The sequence below is a fragment of the Triturus cristatus genome, chromosome 3_2, assembly GCF_964204655.1.
Source record: "Triturus cristatus chromosome 3_2, aTriCri1.1, whole genome shotgun sequence".
Classification (NCBI taxonomy): Eukaryota; Metazoa; Chordata; class Amphibia; order Caudata; family Salamandridae; genus Triturus; species Triturus cristatus.
In genome coordinates, this window is record NC_140584.1 from 280,569,298 (window position 1) to 280,591,630 (window position 22,333).

Below are 22,333 nucleotides of genomic sequence, written 5' to 3' on the forward strand. Positions count from 1 at the left end.
CTTCAAAGGAAGAAGAAAGGCTCCACCGTCTGGACCCAAAGCGTGCGCTCTGCTTCTATCTGGATCCCACAAAACAATTCTGGTGGATGGTCAACTTTTTGTTGGCTACGTGGGTGCAAAGAAGGGTCGGGCCGTACACAAACGCACCATTTCTCGATGGGTCGTGTTGTGTATTAAGGCTTGTTACTCTCTGGCTAAAAAGGAGCCTCCAGTCAAGCTACGCACTCACTCCACTAGGGCGACGGCAGCCACTACTGCCTTGGGAAGAGGAGTGCCTCTGAATGACATCTGTCAGGCGGCCACATGGGCATCGCTGCACACGTTCACCAAACACTACTGCCTGGACATCCAAGTCCGGAGAGACGGCTTCTTTGGCCGCTCTGTTTTCCAGGATTTTCTGGTGTGATCTTGGTTCGCAGACCCACCACCGGGGTTGGTATTGCTGGGGTATCTATTCTAAGGTAAGGAATATATAACAAACGTGTTTTGCAGCGTGAATCTTTCTGGATTCACTATGCTGTGCATTATTCCGCAATCTGTTGGTTGGGTCCGGATTCGTAGTCTTTCTTTTTTTTTTTTTTCGTAGCCCAGGTGGGCGTCGACGTCCCACCATTTGGTGCACCTCTCGTGACGTTGTCGTGCTTCCTGCGGAAGTCCCACCTTTGGGGCGCCATCTTCAGATTCTTTTTTCCGCCGTTGGGTCTGGATCGTCATCGAGAAGCTCCAGAGTTTTAGACGAAGGAAGAAGGAAAATACGCGAGTTTCATCGAAGGAGAACTTTTAGAAGACTACAGAGAGAAAGGTATTACAGCCGGGACGACGAAGGAGGGGATCCTCGAAATTCTTCGACGCCCATAGGAAAATGCGCACTCAGAGGCTCTGAGCGCAATGGACAAGACACCATTTAAGTTCTGCCCTAACTGCCACCACAAGTACGCGCAGAAGGACCAACATCCGGTCTGCAACCTTTGCCTGCCGATCGACCACGAGAGCAAGGACTGCAATGCCTGTTCCGCTTTCGCGCTGAAGACTCTCCGGGTGAGAGAACGACAGAGGAGAGCCAACTTCAGCATGGAAGGCAAGGGTAAGGCCCCGTCACTGTACGATCTGGGCCTCTCCACCGACGAGTAAGACAACATCGCCGAGGGACCTGATGTCTTCACGGTCACAAAGACCGATAAGAAAACGCCTGACGAGGTAAGAGACACGTCGAGTACAAAACCGCCAAAAGGGCCCCGAAAATCGGAAGGTGACTCTCGAAAAAATGAGTCAAAGTCCTCGAAGGGAACACCGGCGCTGAAATTTCGACGTCCGCCAGTGGTTCAAAGGACAGAAGGCCGAGTGGATCCTTCAAGAAGGACTCCCAGGTGCCGAAGACCGCCGAGAGACAGAGTTCGTCGAAACAGACCCACGAGGTGGGACGTTCGGCGACGAAAGACCAGGCCGCGTCGACGCAAGCTCCGTCAAAGAGACCTGCGGTCGACGCTGAGCACATCTCCGACATGAAAAAGAGAAGGCTCGAGGCGGAGATGAAGAGCATCCTTCAGAGGAAGAAGGAGTTCGACGAAAGAATGAAAAAAATCAAAATCCCAACGGCCCCGTCGACGGATGTCGTCGAGATCGAGGAGCAGGGAGATTTCGACGCCGAAGAGCAGTCGAGAGGTCCTGAAGAGGAGGAAGAAGGCCCCTACTATGAGGGAGAAGAGGATGAAGAGGATCAGCAGTCGTTCTACGGCTCGACGCCGTCGACGACTCAGGAGCTGGAATGGCAGGACATCGACGCCGAAAACCCCGAAGAGCCCGTGGACTCGTATCCTTCGAGGCCTTCGCCGCCAGACGACATCGGGGCTTACAACATGGTCGTCAAGAGTGCTGCAGCAGCCTTTGGTGTAAAATTGGACGAGGAGAAGCCGAAAGCAGACTTCCTACTCGAAACTCTGCTCCCCATCCAGACGAGGAGCCAGTTCCTCCCCATGCTCCAAAGCGTGATGAACCAAGGGAAGGAGGCGTTTAAGGACCCAGGAACATGCCGGTCCATCACACCCAGAACGGAAAAGAAGTACAAGCACTCCTCGCAGGATCCTCCTTACATCAAGGGATCGGTCACTGCCGACTCCATCATTGCTTCCACGGCCAGGAAAAGAGCCAATGTGCCGGCGACCTCGGGCCCACCTCCTGATAAGGAGAGCAGAAGGATGGACCTCACTGGAAGGAAGGTAGAAAGAAACGCCGCAATGCACTGGCGCATGGCAAACTCAAATGCACTACTGAACAGACACCAGTACCAGCATTGGGATGAGATGGGGGAACTAGTCAAGCATCTCCCAGAAGAGTACAGTCAAAGAGCTTCCCATCTAGTGGAGGAAGGGAAGAATATCGCCAACTCATGCAATAAGACTGCATTGGACGGGGCGGAAACTTCGAGCAGACTGATGGCCATAGGGATCACTGAAAGGAGACAGGCTTGGCTCAGAATTTCTGGATTCAAGCAGGAAGTCCAGAACAACATACTGAACACCCCTTTCAATGGTGAAACGCTGTTCGGGGAAACTGTGGACGAGAAGCTCACCCAACTGAAAAAGGAAAATGAGACGACAAGATCCATGGGGGCCCTGCAATTCAGAGGGTTACGAAGAGGCACCCCAAATCGGAGACCCTACGGAAGGGGAGGAATCCAGCAGGGTACGTCGCACCAGACATTCCAGCAAGGGCAGCAGGGTGACAGTCACAGCCAGCAGGGACAGCAGAAGCAGAACTGGCAGTACCAGCCTCGAGGCCAGTCCTTTCGCGGGAGGGGAAACGGACGTGGCCAAAGGAGGAGAGGGGAGACCAACCCTCATCTAAGTGACTTCACACGCAAAAAGACGCTCACCCCCAGCATACCCCGAAGGGTGAAGCGCAATGTAAGAACACCAAGGGGGTTACACAAAACAAGCGCCTACGAGCATGCAACACCGGAAGGCGGAAGACTGGGCCTCTACCTTCAACAATGGCAACAAATAACCTCAGACAAATGGGTTCTCAACGTCATACAGCACGGATACTGCATAGAGTTAGAGAAAAGGCCTCCAAACAAGAAACCAAAGAGAAGACAGCGCTCGGGTCAAGAGCTCGCTCAACTCAGGGAGGAGACACTTCAACTACTGAAAAAGAGGCCCTAGAACCAGTGCCATGCAGAGAAAAGAACAAGGGAGTGTACTCAAACTACTTCCTGGTACCAAAGGTGGACGAATCACTAAGACCCATCCTGGACCTAAGATTCCTAAACAAATTCATAAAGAATCAAAAATTCAAGATGACCTCACTACAAGAAGTGCTACCCCAACTACGAGGCGGAGACTTCATGTCCACCGTGGATCTCAAAGATGCCTACCTGCACATCCCAATGAACAGACGACACAAAAACCTGTTAAGGTTCAACATCAACCGGGATCATTATCAGTTTACAACCCTGGCATTCGGTCTAAAGTCCGCCCCAAGGGTTTTCACAAAATGCCTTGCAGCAGTAGCAGCGTACCTACGAAGGGAAGGGATTGTGTATCCTTACCTAGACGACTGGCTAATCAAAGCAAGCACTCGCGACAAGTGCGAGGAGCACGCAGAACGGGTGACAAGAACACTATCAAACCTGGGGTTCTCGATACACTGGGGGAAGTCATCGATGGAACCAGAACAGGTGAAGATCTTCCTGGGGGCGAAGATCAACACCATAGACGGAACGGTCATGCCCAGCGACAGAAGAACAGTAGCCCTGCTGAACGAGACGCGTCTCTACCAGAAGGGGCGAGTTCTGACAGTGAGAACAGTGAGCAAGATCATGGGGATGATGGCGTCATGCATCCACCTAGTCCCCAATGTACGGCTTCACATGAGACCATTCCAAGAATGGCTGCAACAGCAATGGTCACAAGCAAGCGGGAGTTGGGAGGATCTAGTGGTTGTTACGCACGCAGTGCAGGAGGAGGTAGCATGGTGGAACAGGGAGAACATAACTACAGGAAAGACCCTGATACCACCAAACCCAACTGTGACCATCACCACGGACGCATCACAAATAGGATGGGGAGCACACATGAACAAGCTCAGGGTGAGGGGTCTGTGGACTCCGGCAGATGCGGTCAGACACATCAATTACCTGGAAGACTGTCCTGCTAGCCCTGAAGCCCTTCCAGAAGCAGCTATACAACAAGAAAGTGTTGATACAGATGGACAATACTACTACCATGTTCTATATCAACAAGCAGGGAGGGACACAATCGTTTCCCCTTTCCATTCTGGCACAGGAAATTTGGAGATGGGCCATCCCACTCAAGATAGACCTGCTGGCCATACACCTACCAGGGAAGGACAATGTGGAGGCAGACTGGCTCAGCAGACAGACATCGGCATCCCACGAGTGGGAGCTTAATGGACAGGAAACGCAGAGGCGATTCCAAAGGTGGGGAACACCGACAATAGACCTGTTTGCAACACGCCTGAATGCAAAATGCCAAAACTTCGCATCCAGACAACCAAAACAGCAATCCCAAGGGAATGCCCTATGGATAAGTTGCCTACACTTTTCCACCGATACCGCTGTTACACAGGGTGCTCGACAAGTGCAGGACCAGCAACATGACACTGATCCTAGTGGCACCACAGTGGGCAAGACAGACATGGTTCTCTCAAATAGTGGAAATGGCACAAGGCACTCCTCACAAATTCACAAGAAGAAAGGACCTGCTCTCCATGCAGAACGGAGAGGTCCTGCATCCAGAGCCAGAGAGCCTCAGCCTGGTGGCATGGCTCCTGAAGACTTAGTTTGCGCACCTGAACCTACCTCCAAGCACTATGCGAGTGCTGCGGGAGGCAAGGAGACCTACAACACGCAAATGCTATGGGGAGAAATGGAAAAGGTTCACAATATGGTGCAGCAGAAATAAACTACAGAATAAAATGACAAGAGAGTCAACGGTGCTTAGATACCTCACACACCTACTAAAAAGTAATCTATGCTCATCCTCCCTAAGGGTACACCTAGCGGCAATCGTAGCTTACACACGAGGGGAGAGAGGAGGAAGTCTCTTTACGTCACAGGTAGTAAAGAGGTTCCTGGAAGGGGCGAAAAGAATTGCACCACCAAAGAGGATGCCGCCGCCGGCATGGAACCTCAACGTGGTCCTAACCGAACTTATGAAGGCGCCGTTTGAGCCCATCCACAAGGCCACGCTGCAAATGCTGACAATGAAAACAGCCTTCCTGGTAGCGATAACCTCGCTGCGCAGAGTGAGCGAGCTGCAAGCACTGACACTGCAAGAGCCCTACATCCAGATACACAAGGATAGGGTGGTTCTAAGAACGGACCCACACTTCATGCCTAAGGTGGTGTCGCCATCCCATATGAACCAGACAATTCAGATACCGAGTTTCTTTCAAAACCCCACAACAAGCGCAGAAAGGGCACTGCACACTCTAGACGCTAGAAGGGCAGTGAGGCACTCCTTTGAGAGGACCAAAGAGCACAGGAAGACCAAGCAGTTCTTTGTCTCCTTTGCAACTAGTTTCCTGGGTAGACTGGTGACAAAAGCCACCATTGCACGATGGATCGCACTGACAATACAATTCTGCCACAAACAGGCAGGGCAGGAGCTATCGGATGGGCCACGAGCCCACTCCACAAGGAAGAAGGGAGCAACTATTGCCTTTCTGGTAAATACGCCCATTCAAGACATATGCCTGGCGGCAACATGGGCTTCAGTGCACACGTTCACTAAGCACTATTGCGTGGACATACAGATGAACAAGGAAGCACAAGTAGGACAGAAGGTGCTTCAACATATATTCAACGGCCAACACTCATCTACCACCCAGCCGCCACAAAGATAACAAACCGCTACAAAGTCTATGCACAGCATAGTGAATCCAGAAAGATTCACGCTGCAAAACGAATAGTTTCTTACCTGTCGGTGTAGTTTTGCAGCTTGAAGATCTTTCTGGATTCACTAGCGAACCCACCCACCTCCGCCAGGAAGATGAGGCTGGAGAAAGAGGTGGAAGGACAAGGAAGAACAGAATAGTTGAAATACTAAAGGAAATTTGAAAAGGAAAATTAATAGAACGCCTAGGGTTAAAAAAAAATAAAAAAAAACGAGAGGAAAAAAGAACCCGAAGATGGCGCCCCAAAGGTGGGACTTCCGCAGGAAGCACGACGCCGTTACGAGAGGTGCACCAAATGGTGGGACGTCGACGCGCACCTGGGCTACAAAAAAAAATAAAAGAAAGTCTACGAATCCGGACCCAACCACCAGATCGCGGAATAATGTACAGCATAGTGAATCCAGAAAGATCTTCAAGCTGCAAAATACACCGACAAGTAAGAAACTATTCGTTTCTTTCAGATGCACAAGTTACTTACCTTCGGTAACAATATATCTGTAAGAAACATTAGTTAGTTATAGATTCCTTACTGCCCCACCCATCCTCTTCATTCTGTGAACTGATTTCTAGGGTTAAGGTCATCCTTTCAGGGCCCTAGTTTTGTGCTCCAATGGTCAGTGTCTTGCATGGCTCTGCGTTTCTGGCACGGAAAGTCGTGTACAGAACAGATGTCAGCGCGCGAGGGCGGTGTCTAAGTAGCTGCGGCAACGTCATCCCAGTAACCACGACGACGGATACAGAGCCGACCGACGCCACCTTCAACGCGCAGAGGTACTGCTGACGAAAAAACTTAGTGGATCCAGTCTGACTCCTGGGGGTAATTCTGAGGTAAGGAATCTATAACTAACTAATGTTTCTTACAGATATATCGTTACCGAAGGTAAGTAACTTGTGCATGTGGTGCTGCCTTGCTTAAACTGTCCCGGTGGATCATTGAAACACACACTCACGCAACACTTCCATATTTTACTCATGAGTATAGGAAATGGACCCCAGTGATGAGGGACTGGACTGAAATTTAATGAGGAGAACAAGTAGACCGGTTTTCCCATATGGGTGCAGGTGAAAAGCCCTATACCTCTGGACTCTAATACTGCTGCCTCCACTGCTAGTCTCCCTTAGCCTGGTGTGAGAGGCTAGTACCTAGCCTCACTCGTTTTAGGGGTATAGTTTAGGTGTATCTAATTTCAGTAAAGGCAGGCTATTGGTATTACGGGGCATCTTCAGTAACCTCGCAGATTGTGAAGTCTGTTGAGAACAAAGTATAGAGTAGGTCAAAGAAAAATTTGAAAGGTGGAAACAGCTATGCAGATTACCTCTATCCCAAAAGTATGCTTTAATGATGTGATATCATAAAGTTTTCTCACCATTCCTAATCTTGTAATAGTAGGAAAGACTCACTGGATAAGCAGTGTCTCTCCAACCCCCCAAGTTACCAGTGGACCAAGGGGCAAAGCATCTGCCACCAAAGTTATGTGAAAAGAGAAGGGTCTTCTCTGCCTAAAAGCGAGAGCAATGTCAGCCAAGTATTTTTGCTAACTAGATATCATCTTTTAGCTAGAGTTATCATGCCATGTCATCAGTTTGTTCTCTCTTTTGCCCGTATGTTGAATTAGCTTGAGGAATCCTAACATCTTGAGTATTACCAGTCTGGCCCTTGCAGAACTGTTGCCATTAACCAGCACAGCAAACTATAAGTAGGTGAAGAGTACATCAGACCCTGCATCTTGTATGCAGCCTGCACACTGCTCGGAACTAGAGCAACCACACATTTGCATTTTAAGTACCTGAAATGATGAAAAGGCATGCAGGACAGTCCATTTTTGTTACTACCCTTAGGCCTCATTCAATCATTGACTGTAGTAATGTGGGTTCCTTAATTAGGAGGAAATGCTGCTTTGCTTTGGTTCCAGGGAGAGCTGGTGCACAATTATATCAGGGCAGGAAGCATTCAAACCCCTCTGCATCTGTCCCAGTCCAGAGATGCACTTCAGTAACCCGAGATCCAACCCCTAATGTCACCTGTAGTGTTCTTTGCAGTAGCCTCTGTGGTTAGTCTTACTGTGTGTCTGGCACATAATGAGAGCAAGAGCTTTTGAGCCTCTAGCGTAGACACCGTGTCTCACATCAGTATGCAGGAGCATTCGTGGCAGACAGAATACAGCCAGACAGCTGGAACATTGACTTCCATTTCCTGCAAACCAAGACTCTTGGTAGAACTCCTGCCTCCTACATCCTTTTTCTGATCATTGTAATTTAGTGTTGCAGTCTGGCTGGGTTATTATTTTAGAACTTTGTGGTTTGCTCCTCTGGTCTTGAATTACTTCCTCCAAGCTTCATTTAGTCTGGATTTGCTGTTATTCTTAATAAATGAATTTAAAGAAGACTGTGATCAGACTGTGGATTCTAACCCCTTTTAAAATGCTCTTTGGTGCAAATTAATGTTTCCTCTCCTTTTTCTCTTTTTCCCTGGTCTCTTCCTGCTCGTACGTTCTTAATTCACTACATCCAGACACAGAGTTCACTTTACAGCAGGGTCTGCACCAGTCGGTCTTCATGTCTTCCCTTTCTTCCAACCCCATGCATCGTTTCCACCTCTGTTGGGAACAGCATTGCAAGCTGTTGCCCGAGGTTTCGAGCTTCACTGCCAAGAATGTGGCCAAGTGGACCGTTGAAGAGGTGAGTGACCTGCAAATATGCCGTGTGCATATATTTATGCCATGGCGGTGAAAATAAATGTGGCCAAATAACATGTTAATTTGAGCAACTGTACTAACAAGCATGCACTCACTCATTTATTACTTCAATGCATAGGTCAAATTCCAGTGTATTACCAAAGTACAGCAAAATAGACACAAGAAACGTTTTTTACTGCCTTGCAGATTGCCTGTAACAATTAGTTTGCATAGGAAAACAATAAATCATAATATCTCATGAGTGTGACTTTAAATAACTGCACAAATGTAACCCCTTGCATCCTGGGTTTGGTTAATTACATTTGTTAAAACAAATACACTTCAAAAAAGGCTAGGTCATAAATCATATGTGCAGAGTAGAATATGCTATTTATTACCATAGTTGAGATGGCGGAGGGCATCTAGACTCACACGAGTCATGGCCTCCGATGAAACATGGCCCCTCCCCACAAACACAGTGGTAATAAATAGCATATTACACTGCACATCGGCATGTATGCTATATATGGCATTGGTCAGATCTATGTATAATACTCACTGCTACCCAGTGTCCTCACCAGTGCCTAACAATGTGTTATTCAGTACATTAATACAATTCCTGATGAACATGTGACTGAACAGCTGTGACAGTTCAGCATCTGCCATCAGTGTACTAACCGTCATAATAAGTATAAAACTAGCCATCGTGTATCTAACACTTTTACAGCACAATGTTCAGCAGTAGCTGAAAGGTGGCAAATTGGTGCTAGATAAACCACTGAAATAAAAAATTAAGAAGTAGGTATTTCCAGTAAATTACATTCTGTCTCTGGGCCTTCTTTTGACATGGAAGCAAATTAAGGAGACGCAAAGTGTTATTAACGGGATAAAAAATATTTTTGAAAGACCAACTCTTAAGCTTAATGGCTCGTAATGGATTTCTGTTTGACTCATTAGTGCCACAGTTAAAAGCTCTCAAAATGCCTCACCGCTCCAGACATCGTTTCTCAGTCAGAGTCATGGGTGGATTGACAAATCAGTTACAAAACCTACCATTGTGTACTTGTTCACCTCTTGTACTGCCTGACCCGAGCTCAATACATATCACGATTAAACAACTACATATGTACTTATTGCTGTCAAGCGAAGTATGAACTCTGATCAGCCAGTATTGGGGAAGCTAATGAATGCTTGTGCAAATGTAATTCCTCATTTTTGAGAAGGGTCTCCATTCATTTTCTGATCCACCCCTAGGGTTGGTTTTTATTTTGACATTCAGAGTTCTATTACCTGATGTGAAGAAGGGGAAAGAAGGACAGATTTCCTGGGCTTGTGGAAGCACAGAAGGCTACAAAATCTGCAATGGTTAGGGCTTGCTCCAACACATGGAATAGAGACGGACAAGCAGGTCTTGTGAGAGAGTGAGGGCTGTAGTGCAGCCATTTATCAAGCACATACTGCTCAGTGTACCGCCTTCCGGCTGTAAGCCTCTCATGGAGAGGATTAGTGAGAGGACAGAAGGGCTTGGTACCGACAGAGTGGACAAAAATTCTACCATCTTAAGACCCCTGGTGCTATGCTGCTAAGCAGGAATGTGAAGGCTGCATTGTTAAAGGGCATCATTTTGTGTATCTGGCTTTGTTCGAGGCATGTGGGCTGCTGAATTCATATCTGTGCATAGATCGCCGCCTAGTGTTGGGTCCGGATGTTTGCACGTTGTTGTCCTGGAAGAGTCTTCGAAGTATCCTGGGATAGGTGACTCCTCCCCTGGACTACAGTGCGCATGGGCATCCTCTCCATCCTCAGATTGTTTTTTTCCGCCATTCGGTTCGGATGTGCTATCTTGACTCAAGTTAGGAAAATCTATTTTCAGGCCAAAAAGGCCTTTAGTTCGCGTCGGTACTGTTCTCGATCGGTATCGATAGTATCTTTGTTAGTTTACTAACTTCCAGAACCAACTTTCGCATCTTACCCGACCGTCGATTCGACATCAACGATGGAATCGAGGACACCATTCAAGAGGTGTCCGGTATGCAATGCGAAATATCCCCACGTCGACGTCCATCCGGTGTGCAACAAATGCCTTTCACCGGATCACGACGAATCTACATGCATGGCCTGTGCCAGATTTCGATCCAAGAAGACTCTACGGAATCGACGAGCGGCGAGACTCGAGGCGCAGCAAGCGGCACCGGCCCCGGCCGACATCTTCAACGCCGAGACCGAAGATGTCGAAGAAGTGGAGAACCTACCCTCCAGTCCCGCTTCCGAACATAACTCCGGATCGGAAGACGTCGACGAAACACTCTTTCGCAGAGATGAAGGCGACACCGAGGTAGGAGACTACAATGAGGCCTTAGGGGCCGAAGAGAGTAGCTCCGGTGACGAGCAAGGCCTACCCGTTCAGACTGAAGAAAGCCCAGTGCAACAGTCTATGGCTCCGGTCGAGGGATCGCCTTCGGGCCTTACCCAAGACCTATCCCGCATTTCTTCGGCCCCGCCCTCGGGCCCGGCCTCGGACATTCAGCGGCAGCCATTAATGCCCAAAACGGCTGGTTTCCCTTCTTCGAAACCGAAACCGAAAGCTGTATTGGTTCAATTGAGACCGAAACCGAAAGTGGCGCTGGTCGGATCGAGGCCCTCCACACCTTCGACGACAGCAAAACACATCGGCACCGAGCGCACCAAGCGAGACTTCGGTGCCGAACTCGAAGCGGCCGACGTCGGAGTCGACATAAGGAAGAAGGCCTTCGGTACCACCAAACCTGCTCGGTCAAACAGCCTGCTGCATCTCACACCGCTTCCACGGCAACACCAAAGCCACACTCATCGAAGAAGTCGACGGCCATTCCCGCCCCTCGACTCGATGACCCACCGGCGCCGAAAAAATCCACGACCGCCTCCACAGAACCGGTCGGTGCAAAAGAATCGAGGGCGCTCCAGACGCGACCCATTGCTGCGAAAAGCACCATAAAGAAAATAGTCCTCCAGGACACGTCGGGCTCCGAGCCAATTAGAGCTCCAGCAGCCTCTTCGGCACCAGCCAACATTACTTTTGGCCTGCCACCATCCACGGCCCCGAAACTGTTCCAAATCAGGACACGGGTCACCCACACCACGGTCACGCCTGCCGAACGCTCTGCGGAGACGTCTCCATCGCATCTCATCGACGCCGACACCGGCAGGATGATTATCCACAAAAGGAAAATAACTTCGGAGCCGGCTTTGGACTCCATCAGGATTCCACTTAAAAGAAAGCTGCCTGTGGCTTCAGAACCAGTTCTTTACGAACCTTTCCACTCACCCTACCAGGAGCCACAGTCCTTCTCTCCCACACACTCCGACACGGATGCGTTGGAAGACTACATGGGTGACCAAGTCCCCTACCCTGGAGACATGGACCCTGACGGCCAACAGGACCCTGATCAAACTTGGGATGACCCTGTGGACCCAGGTGCACCTATAGATGCACAAGACCCGCAACTCTATGGAGCAAAAACATCTCCCACAGAGGACACTGCAGCGTTCAACGCTCTAATTGAACGTGCTGCGGCCAATCATGGGGTGCATCTTCACTCGGACACAGTCGAGGACGACTTTCTTATGGATACTTTCGCATCCTCAGAAAGGAATATAAAGACTCTGCCCATGTTAAAAGGGGTCCTCAAACCAGCAAAGGACATCTTCAAGGAACCCACCAGGGCGAGAGTGATAAACCCCAGGATCGACAAGAAATACAGATCAGCGCCTGGGGACCCTACTTACATCAGAGGCCAATTACCTCTGGATTCCATTGTCGTTGCGAATGCTCGCAAGAGGGCACACTCACAAACGACAGGTGACGCTCCTCCCCCGGACAAAGAGTCCAAGGTGTTAGAGACCTCTGGCAAACGGGTTGCCGCCCAGGCAGCCAACATATGGCGCATTGCCAATACTCAAGCGCTCCTCGCTCGCTACGATAGAGCGCACTACGACACATTAGAACAACTACTCCAACATCTCCCTGACCAATACAGAGAAGGTGCAGAGATACTCATCAGGGAGGGACAGCTCCTCACAAACGCATCCATCAAGTGTGCGCTGGATGCCGCAGACACAGCTGCCAGGGCCATAAACACTAGCGTCATGCTGCGACGACATGCCTGGTTACGAATCTCCGGATTCAAACCTGAGGTGCAAAACAACATACTCAACCAGCCTGTCAACCCCGACTATTTATTCGGCCCGGAGGTTGACACCACCCTAGAGAAAATAAAAAAGGACACGGACACTGCAAAGTCCATGGGGGCTCTCCAGACTCAGTCCTTTCGGAGCGGCTCCTTTCGTCGCCCCGGAAATAGAGGAGCAGGTAGAGGACAGGGGTCACAGCAAACATACAACAAGGGCAATACACAAACCACCTACGATAAAAACACCCGGGGTGGATATCGTGGCTCCAGTACAAAGGGCAGAGGACGCGGCTACGGCAACACCAGGTCCTCCCACAACAACAAGCAGTGACGCCCTCTCCCTTCCTCCCGACCACATAACACCTGTCGGGGGAAGGCTACAAAGGTTCCTGTCCACGTGGAACTCCATCACCACGGACAGGTGGGTCAAAGATATTGTCAAATACGGTTACTGTCTAGAACTAACCTCCACTCCACCCACAATACCTCCAAGAAACCGTCCTATGTCCTCAGAGCACTTAACGCTCTTACAGCAGGAGGTGTAAAGTATGCTTCTAAAAGGCGCAATAGAGGTCGTACCCGTCCACGAGCAAGGTACGGGGGTGTACTCCCTGTACTTTTTAATACCGAAAAAGGACGAGTCACTCAGACCTATATTAGACCTGAGACCCCTAAACAGATACATTCTTTCGGAGCATTTTCACATGCTCACTCTACAGCAAGTCCTCCCGCTGCTCAAGCAGGGAGACTTTCTAGCCACACTGGACCTCAAGGATGCGTATTTCCACATACCCATTCACCCCTCACACAAAAAATACCTCAGGTTCACTGTTCAAGGGCAGCACTACCAATTCAAAGTCCTTCCCTTCGGCGTGACAACGGCACCAAGGGTGTTTACAAAGTGCCTAGCTACTGTGGCGGCACATCTACGGAGGCAGCACATACACGTCTACCCTTACCTGGACGACTGGCTCGTTCAAGCGAAGTCAGCCAAGCAATGTGCCAGCCACATTTCCCGCACCATTCACCTCCTTCACAGTCTGGGGTTCTCACTAAATTACCCAAAATCCAATCTACAGCCCGCACACGTACAACAGTACCTAGGTGCGACTATAGATACTCTGGCGGCCACAGCTCAGCCAAATTTGGTGAGAATCAACAGCATGCAAATGCTGATTTCCAAGTTCAAACCACAACACTCCCTTCCCGCGCGAGTGTTCATGCAGTTGATAGGCATGATGGCCTCCTGCATCTTCATAGTCCCCCACGCGAGACTACATATGCGCCCGCTTCAGGAGTGCTTAGCACGTCAGTGGAATCGGGCTCAAGGACAGTTGAAAGACCTAGTGTTGTGAGCGGTCGGGCATTCAACTCTCTGCATTGGTGGAATCCACAAAACCTTTGCAAGGGCCGACCGTTCCAAGAGCCTGTCCCACAGATAATACTGACGGCGGACGCATCTCTCCAGGGATGGGGAGCTCATGTACTCCATTACACAGTGCAGGGACTATGGACACAACAACAAAAGAAGATGCACATCAACCTTCTAGAGCTGATGGCAATCTTCCTCGCTATGAAAGCATTCAAAGTACACTTGTGCAACAAAGTCGTGTTGATCCGGACGGACAACATGACTGCCATGTACTACATACAGAAGCAGGGAGGAACACACTCTCCACAGTTGTCTCATCTGGCTCAGAGCATGTGGAAGTGGGCCATTCAAAGGAACATGTTCCTCATGGCAGAACACCTCCCCGGCAAGGACAACCAGATGGCGGACCTGCTCAGCAGACACAGCCACCAGATGCACGAGTGGGAGTTACACCCATCAGTACTCCAACCGTACTTCCAGCAGTGGGGTCATCCAGAGATAGACCTATTCGCGACAAGCGAAAACGCAAAATGCCAAAGCTTTGCCGCCAGGTTCCCACATCCGCAGTCGCAGGGCAATGCGATATGGATGAACTGGTCCGGCAGATTTGCGTACGCTTTTCCCCCAGCACCACTGATACCGCTGGTGGCACGCAAACTGCGTCAACACTCACTGACGCTCGTCCTGGTTGCTCCAACGTGGGCACGCCAGCCGTGGTACACCACCTTTCTCGAACTTTCCGTGGTGCCGCATCAAAGGCTGCGGGTCAAACCCGAGCATTTGACGCAGAACCATGGAGAGATTCAGCACCCAGATCCGCAACAGCTGAACCTGGCAATCTGGCTCCTGAAGTCCTAGAGTTTGGCTACCTAAACCTGCCACCTGACTGTATGGACATCATTAAGGAGGCCAGGAGACCCACTACCAGAGCTTGCTATGCAGCCAAATGGAAAAGGTTCATCATTTATTGCAATAATAATATTAACCTGCTAGACGCATCCATCCAAAACATTATTTGTTACCTATTACACCTATACCGATGCAATCTGGCGTACACCTCTATACGTGTCCATTTGACCGCGATATCAGCATATCTACAAACCAGGCAGCACCTCTCACTATTCAGAGTGCCTGCCATCAAAGCATTCTTGGAAGGACTCAAACGAGTCATTCCACCTAGCCACCCACCAGCCCCAATGTGGAACCTCAACTTGGTCCTCACACGCCTGATGGGTCCACCCTTTGAACCTCTACACTCATGCGAGATTCAATTCCTTACCTGGAAAGTAGCTTTCCTAGTAGCGATCACTTCTTTGAGAAGAGTTAGTGAACTCCAGGCACTAACCGTTCAAGAGCCATTTATACAGGTTCACGCCAACAGGGTCGTACTACGTACCAACCCCAAATTCATGCCAAAGGTGGTATCGCAGTTCCACATGAATCAAACCATTGAACTGCCCGTTTTCTTCCAAAACCCACAAACTGTCGCAGAAAGGGCACTCCATACACTAGATGTCAAAAGGGCCCTCATGTATTATATCGACAGGACCAAACCCTTTAGGAAAACACAACAACTTTTCGTTGCCTTTGCCCCACACCACAAAGGTAACGCTATCTCCAAAGCAGGAATAGCCAGATGGATCGTTAAATGTATTCAAATTTGCTATCAAAAGGCTAAACGCACTTTAACGATTCCCCCACGAGCCCACTCAACACGTAAGTTAGGGGCCTCAATGGCTTTCCTAGGAAACATTCCTTTGCATGACATATGTAGAGCAGCCACCTGGTCCACTACACATACATTTACCAAACACTATTGTGTAGATGTGCAATCAAAACAGCAGGCAGCTGTAGGACAGGCTGTTCTCAAAACTCTTTTTCAGACCGCTGCAGCTGGCACTGGTAGCCGCCGCTAATAAGAGGGCACTGCTATATATTCTATGCACAGATATGAATTCAGCAGCCCACATGCCTCGAACTGAATATGCTACTTACCAGTATGCATCTGTTCTTGGCATGTAGGGCTGCTGACATTCATATCGCCCTCCCTCCTCCCCGGCGCCTGTAGCAGCTGCAGCTTTCAGAATTACTGTAAGCATGGTCATCACTTTCTATATCTACTCCATCACTGCCACAATGGCGAAAAACAATCTGAGGATGGAGAGGATGCCCATGCGCACTGTAGTCCAGGGGAGGAGTCACCTATCCCAGGATACTTCGAAGACTCTTCCAGGACAACAACGTGCAAACATCCGGACCCAACACTAGGCGGCGATCTATGCACAGATATGAATGTCAGCAGCCCTACATGCCAAGAACAGATGCATACTGGTAAGTAGCATATTCATTTAGTTACATGACATGGAAGATTCTTTAGAGCTGGGAACCTAAAATAAAGAGCCCTCTCTGCCCCTCTTCTAGCTTTGTTTACAGTACAAAATTATACTGCCGTAAAACACAGCCGTAATTATTTACATTGACAGTTCCACTACTTACCCCCTTTCATAGCATATTTGAATGATGAACTTGCCCATCGTCTGCTTTTTTCCTCCAGTTCAATGTAATAGTTGGGAAGTCTCTGTGCCTTGTACATCCTCCAAACATATGCTTTTTTTTTAAAATATTTTTATTTTTTAACAACTCTGTTTATTGACAGTATAATAAAAAAGTAGGTACATTGTATATTGGTGCACTGACTTTAGATTAGGAGAAGTAAGCATCTCACCTTCCACTATCTCCCTCAGAACTCCCGTCTCATCCCCCATATCAATTAATATTTGTTAGGGACTCGGATGGACCTGGTTGTGGACCGACAGCCCAAAAGAATCAAAATTATTACATATGTGGCCCCTGTAAGCATTCCATGAACCCCAGATTTTGTTCATTTTCGGGGGCAACTCTGTCCCGCATACACCACCTTCTCAACCAACATACACCAGTCCATGTCGCACTTCAGTCCCCCTACTGGTGTTGCCCCCACCCCATTTTCTTGCAGTGTTACATTTGGCACCACGCTGTCCACCATATTTGCATCATGCTATTCAAGTCCGTTGCACTCCAGATATTAAGAAGGCAATAGTTTTCTGATGCAGTCATTGATCTCCCAGTCACTTCACCCATACACTCCACCACCTCTGCTCAAACACTTTGAATTACAGGGCAGTCCCACATGATGTGATAGAGCGTGCCTGGTTGCTCACACCCACCCTGACAAATTTCCGTCATCACTGTACCAATTTGAAACGGTGTAGTCTGGGCGTAGTAAGATCAATGTATTATTCTTATTTGTACCATTCGAAACTCCGCACACATGGCCAACTCCCGCAGGGACGCCAGGGCCTCTGCCCATTCATCATCCCCCAACTTCCCTAGATCTTGGATCCACTGCTCCCTCAGGGGTTGTAGAGCGTGAGGAGTATTGTTGAGTAACTTTTTATCTGTAAGGGAGGTCGCCTTCCGAGGCATGTGTTCATCTAATAAGTGGTCTTCTAAGGGCGAGGACTCGGTGGGGGGGGGGGGGGGGGGGAGCACTGTTTCCTTGGGCAAGACTGCCCTGAGTGCGTCAAGTATCTGGATAATAGACCTCAGTGGGAACTAGCTGCTAGTCACGTTACAGGTCTGACCATGGGACGTCATCTCCTTGGACCCAGAGATCTCCCACTTTGGAGAGCGCCGCAGAGTCCCATGCAAAATGGTAGCCCTGGTAGAAATAGGGCCAAAACGGGTTGAGTGTTTAGGAGAGCCATAAAGGACCCTGAGATAACCGATGGTTGCATAATGAATCTGTCCATGCGAAATGCAGATTCGTCTGGAGGGAGGTGAGCCCAACTGTTTATGGTGGTAAACTGTGCCACCCACTAGTATTTCTGGATATCAGGCAAGGCTATCCCCCTCTTCAAACCACCAACTGGTGAGTTTATTTAGTGCAATCGTGGCCAGGCCCTATCCCAAAGTAGTGTCCTAAGTTCTTTAATGATCGGCTTGAAATAGGAAGCATTTTATAGAGTGTCACTCTGCCCAGAAGAGACAGGGGCAGGGTCCTCCAGTGATCCACATCACGCCTCAACCTATCTAATGGTGGTAAGAGAGTTTTGGTGCAGAATAACTTGGGGTCTTTAGTGAGATGTTTGCCCAGTAACAGAACACTTCTGTGACTATTAGCGCCTCACAATCCTGGGGCAGTCGGGGTTCTTGCCCCCAGGAGGTACACCAGAATAGGTCTACTGAGTGTACTGACGGGGTCCGTGACGTATAGAAGGATACTGTCCGCATACAACAATTTTCTATCTTCCCAGCTATCATGCCAGTATAGAACTCTGACCAGGGGGTCCTGTCTAATCCAGGCCACTAAGATCTCTAGTATAAGGGCAAAGAACATCGGTGACAGGGGGAAACCTTGACAGGTGTCGTGCTGAAGGCAAGACACCCGGTAGAGTACCCCATTCAAACTGCCCAAGATATCTCAGACCAACTTAGTCTGCTACATTTACATGCATTAAAAAGGCTTAAGAATGGAAGGTCGATTTAATGAGGTCTTAAAAGGGGCAAATAGTTGGTTTAGTCAGGGGGTTTGAGTTTTGTTCTGCATCCACATAGGTGTTTGCTTCTTTCTCAGTTAAGTGTGCCACATTTTTCACCTTCTCATCTGCACATGAGCTTCTCTTAGGACTGGCCGTAAGCCATGGGACCTCCTTCTCTTCGCTGCCATCACCTAACAGATCATCCTATGCTGGATTGCTCAGTTTCATTTGCTGGGGATGTACTGTAGAGGATACTGCCAGAAAAATGCTTCTGGAGCTACCACTGTTTTCCCCTTTTGTTCTTATTGAGGTCAAAAAGCATCATTTCCAGTCTCATTAATCTTGTAAATATCATTCTTGTCTGTGTTGCAGGTAGCATCTTTTGTTCATCGTTTACCTGGGTGTAAGGAGCAATCGTCTGTGTTTAAAGATGAGGTAAGTTGAGATTGACAGTCTTTCTTTACACACAGCTCTGTTGGCCTCCCATCTGCATGCACCATTCTCTGAGTATCTGTGCTAGCTCCTCAATGAGTTTGGTAATCTTACAGTTCAAAATCAGGCATGTTTGCAGTGTGTGTGTGTGTGTGTGTGTGTGTGTGTGTGTGTGTGTGTGTGTGTGTGTGTGTGTGTGTGTGTGTGTGTGTGTGTGTGTGTGTGTGTGTGTGTGTGTGTGTGTGTGTGTGTGTGTGTGTGTGTGTGTGTGTGTGTGTGTGTGTGTGTGTGTGTGTGTGTGTGTGTGTGTGTGTGTGTGTGTGTGTGTGTGTGTGTGTGTGTGTGTGTGTGTGTGTGTGTGTGTGTGTGTGTGTGTGTGTGTGTGTGTGTGTGTGTGTGTGTGTGTGTGTGTGTGTGTGTGTGTGTGTGTGTGTGTGTGTGTGTGTGTGTGTGTGTGTGTGTGTGTGTGTGTGTGTGTGTGTGTGTGTGTGTGTGTGTGTGTGTGTGTGTGTGTGTGTGTGTGTGTGTGTGTGTGTGTGTGTGTGTGTGTGTGTGTGTGTGTGTGTGTGTGTGTGTGTGTGTGTGTGTGTGTGTGTGTGTGTGTGTGTGTGTGTGTGTGTGTGTGTGTGTGTGTGTGTGTGTGTGTGTGTGTGTGTGTGTGTGTGTGTGTGTGTGTGTGTGTGTGTGTGTGTGTGTGTGTGTGTGTGTGTGTGTGTGTGTGTGTGTGTGTGTGTGTGTGTGTGTGTGTGTGTGTGTGTGTGTGTGTGTGTGTGTGTGTGTGTGTGTGTGTGTGTGTGTGTGTGTGTGTGTGTGTGTGTGTGTGTGTGTGTGTGTGTGTCTCTATCCTTGTGGGGACTTGAGTGTGATAACACACTCACGCTGTGGGGACTTGAACCCAAGTCCCCACAAGGCAATGTCTTCTAAATGATAACAAATGGCTTGAACAACATCTGTGCCAATTTTTACAACTTTTAAAAAAATGACCTTGTGGGGACCTGTGTTTCATCAAGTGTGTTTATATTTCTGCTCAGCTCTGCCCCTGTAGGCAGGAGGCGGTACTGTGGTCTTAAACACACTTTGCATTTAAACACACTTTGCTCAACAGAAAAACCCACTATCAGCCAGAAGGCCAGACATTTGAAAGGAAAAGCTTTATAACTTGTGTTTATCCAAATATTTTTCATGAATATTAACCTTTTCTCTATTTATTAAAATAAAACTTTGTTTACATGAAGCTGCTGAATTTAGATTTTTTTGAGCCTGAAAATTGTTAGTGCTCTTATGAACATCACTAAAAGCAAAATAGGTCAGTTTCAAGTCCCAAAATACTTTGCTATTGCCATTTGATCCTTATCTGCAACAAAACATTGATGGTGCACTACACTGATATTCAATATAAACTGATTTTATAATTTTTTTGCACATAATCTACAGGCATCAATGCCTATTGTTACATTTTAATGCTTGTACCAGGAATTTAGAGTCTTTATTTTGCTTTTCCTTTGTTTGTATATTAATATGCACAATGTAATATGAACTTTTAGATAATGGCTAGATGGTTGAATGACTACGGTTGCATTTTGCAGTGAAAGATGATGGTATTCCCGATGGTCTGAGGAGGAGGGGGTGGAATCCCATTCATTTTAAATGTGCTGTTCTCAACTACTCACATGCACCACTTCATGCATGAGAATGATACAGGGCAATGGTGTGTTTGGAGATCTTAATTGTCTGCACAGCAACCAGCTCCAAAATAACTTTTAGAACATTATATTGAAGTTTCAGCGATATGAGAAATACCATCTTGTGCCCGTTCTACTGTGTTATTCTGTGCCCTGGTATTGTGCCGTCTTTTGCTGTCTGTTATGCTCTGTAATTTCTCTTATTCTGTGCCATGTTACTGTCCCACTTTTTGCTTTCTGTTATTTCTCTAATTACTGTTATCCTGTGCCTCTGTAATTGTACCTCTGATCTGTGCCTCTTTGCCCGTTTTCCTTCTCCCTGTTTTTCCTGTTGTTACCGTCTTTCCCATCACTGCTGCCTCTGCGGCCCCTCCCCCCTGCCGGTTTCCCGCTCCCGCCTCCCAGCTGCGCCTTCCTCCCCTTCCCTATTTAATGGCGCCCACTGCAAGGGCGCACGAGCAAGACCCCTGACCTCCCGGCCAGGGTCCTGCTCTCTCCCACAGCAGCCCCGCTGGTGTGCCACCACCGCCGACCCAGCATCACCCCTGCCAGTAGGTTTGAGGCGTCTGTCTGCCTCTCTGCTGGTGCACGTTCTACTTTCTGTTATTCTGTGCCCTGTTATTTTGTGATCTTTTGCTGTCTGTTAAGCTCTGTAATTTCTCTTATTCTGTGCCCTGGTATTGTGCCGCTTTTTGCTGTCTGTTATGTCTCTAATTACTTCTATCCAGTGCCTCTGTTATTGTGCCTTAGATCTGTGCCTCTGTGCTGGTTATTGTGCCTTCTGTTTTTTGTGCCTCTTTGCCTGTCTTCCCTCTCCCTGTTTTTCCTGTTGTGCCCTACTTTTCCACCGCTGCTGCCCCTGCAGCCCCTCCATTGCCGGATTCCCGCTCCCGCTGCGCCTCCCTCCCACTTCCCTATTTAACGGCAGCCATGTGCAGCGGGCGCGCCACTGGCATGCCAAAGGCAAGCCCGTCTGCGACCAGACCAGCGCCAGGGACACTGCTTTTCCGACCAACCACCGCTACGATTCTGCTGCCATCCTCACACTCAACCCCCATAGGAATAACAACTGCAAGCTGTCCACGCTGAACACCACCCATCGCCAGTTCTCCTGCTGCCACTGCTGCTGAACCTTCACCACCCTCCGCAACACCAAGGCCCCTGCCCCCACACCCGACGCCGACACCACCGAAGCCCTGAAGTGCATCCTCCCCAATGTACGCTCCCTGCACAGACACGCCATAGAGATTTGGAACCTTCTTGACACCCTCTCGCCAGACGTCGCCTTCTTCACAGAAATCTGGACCAACACCTCCTCTGCCCCCGACATCGCCTCTGCCATCCCCAATGGATACAAGATCCAGAGGAAGGACTGTCCCAACCGCCCAGGAGAAGGACTCACCATTGCACACAAGAGCTCTGTCTGTCTCTCCACCTCCACCACGAACAACTCATCCACCAACATGGAACACCTCCACTTCCAGAATCTCAACCAGCCCTAGAACAACTCTAAGCAGCACCCTTGCCTACAGGCCACCCGGACCTTGAACAGTGCTCACCACTACCA

The 22,333-nt window shown here is 48.9% G+C and overlaps 1 protein-coding gene across 5 annotated transcripts in view; it reads left to right on the forward strand.

Annotated features, from left to right (window-relative positions):
• Positions 1-22,333, forward strand: part of LOC146857102 (lethal(3)malignant brain tumor-like protein 4) — a 566,079-nt gene that overhangs the window by 520,071 nt on the left and 23,675 nt on the right. For all 5 annotated transcript variants that reach the window (XM_085647600.1, XM_085647602.1, XM_085647599.1 and 2 more), the window contains 2 exons: positions 8,429-8,595; positions 19,025-19,087. In XM_085647600.1, coding sequence (XP_085503726.1) covers positions 8,429-8,595; positions 19,025-19,087 — 230 coding nt within the window. The remainder of the gene's footprint in view (positions 1-8,428; positions 8,596-19,024; positions 19,088-22,333) is intronic.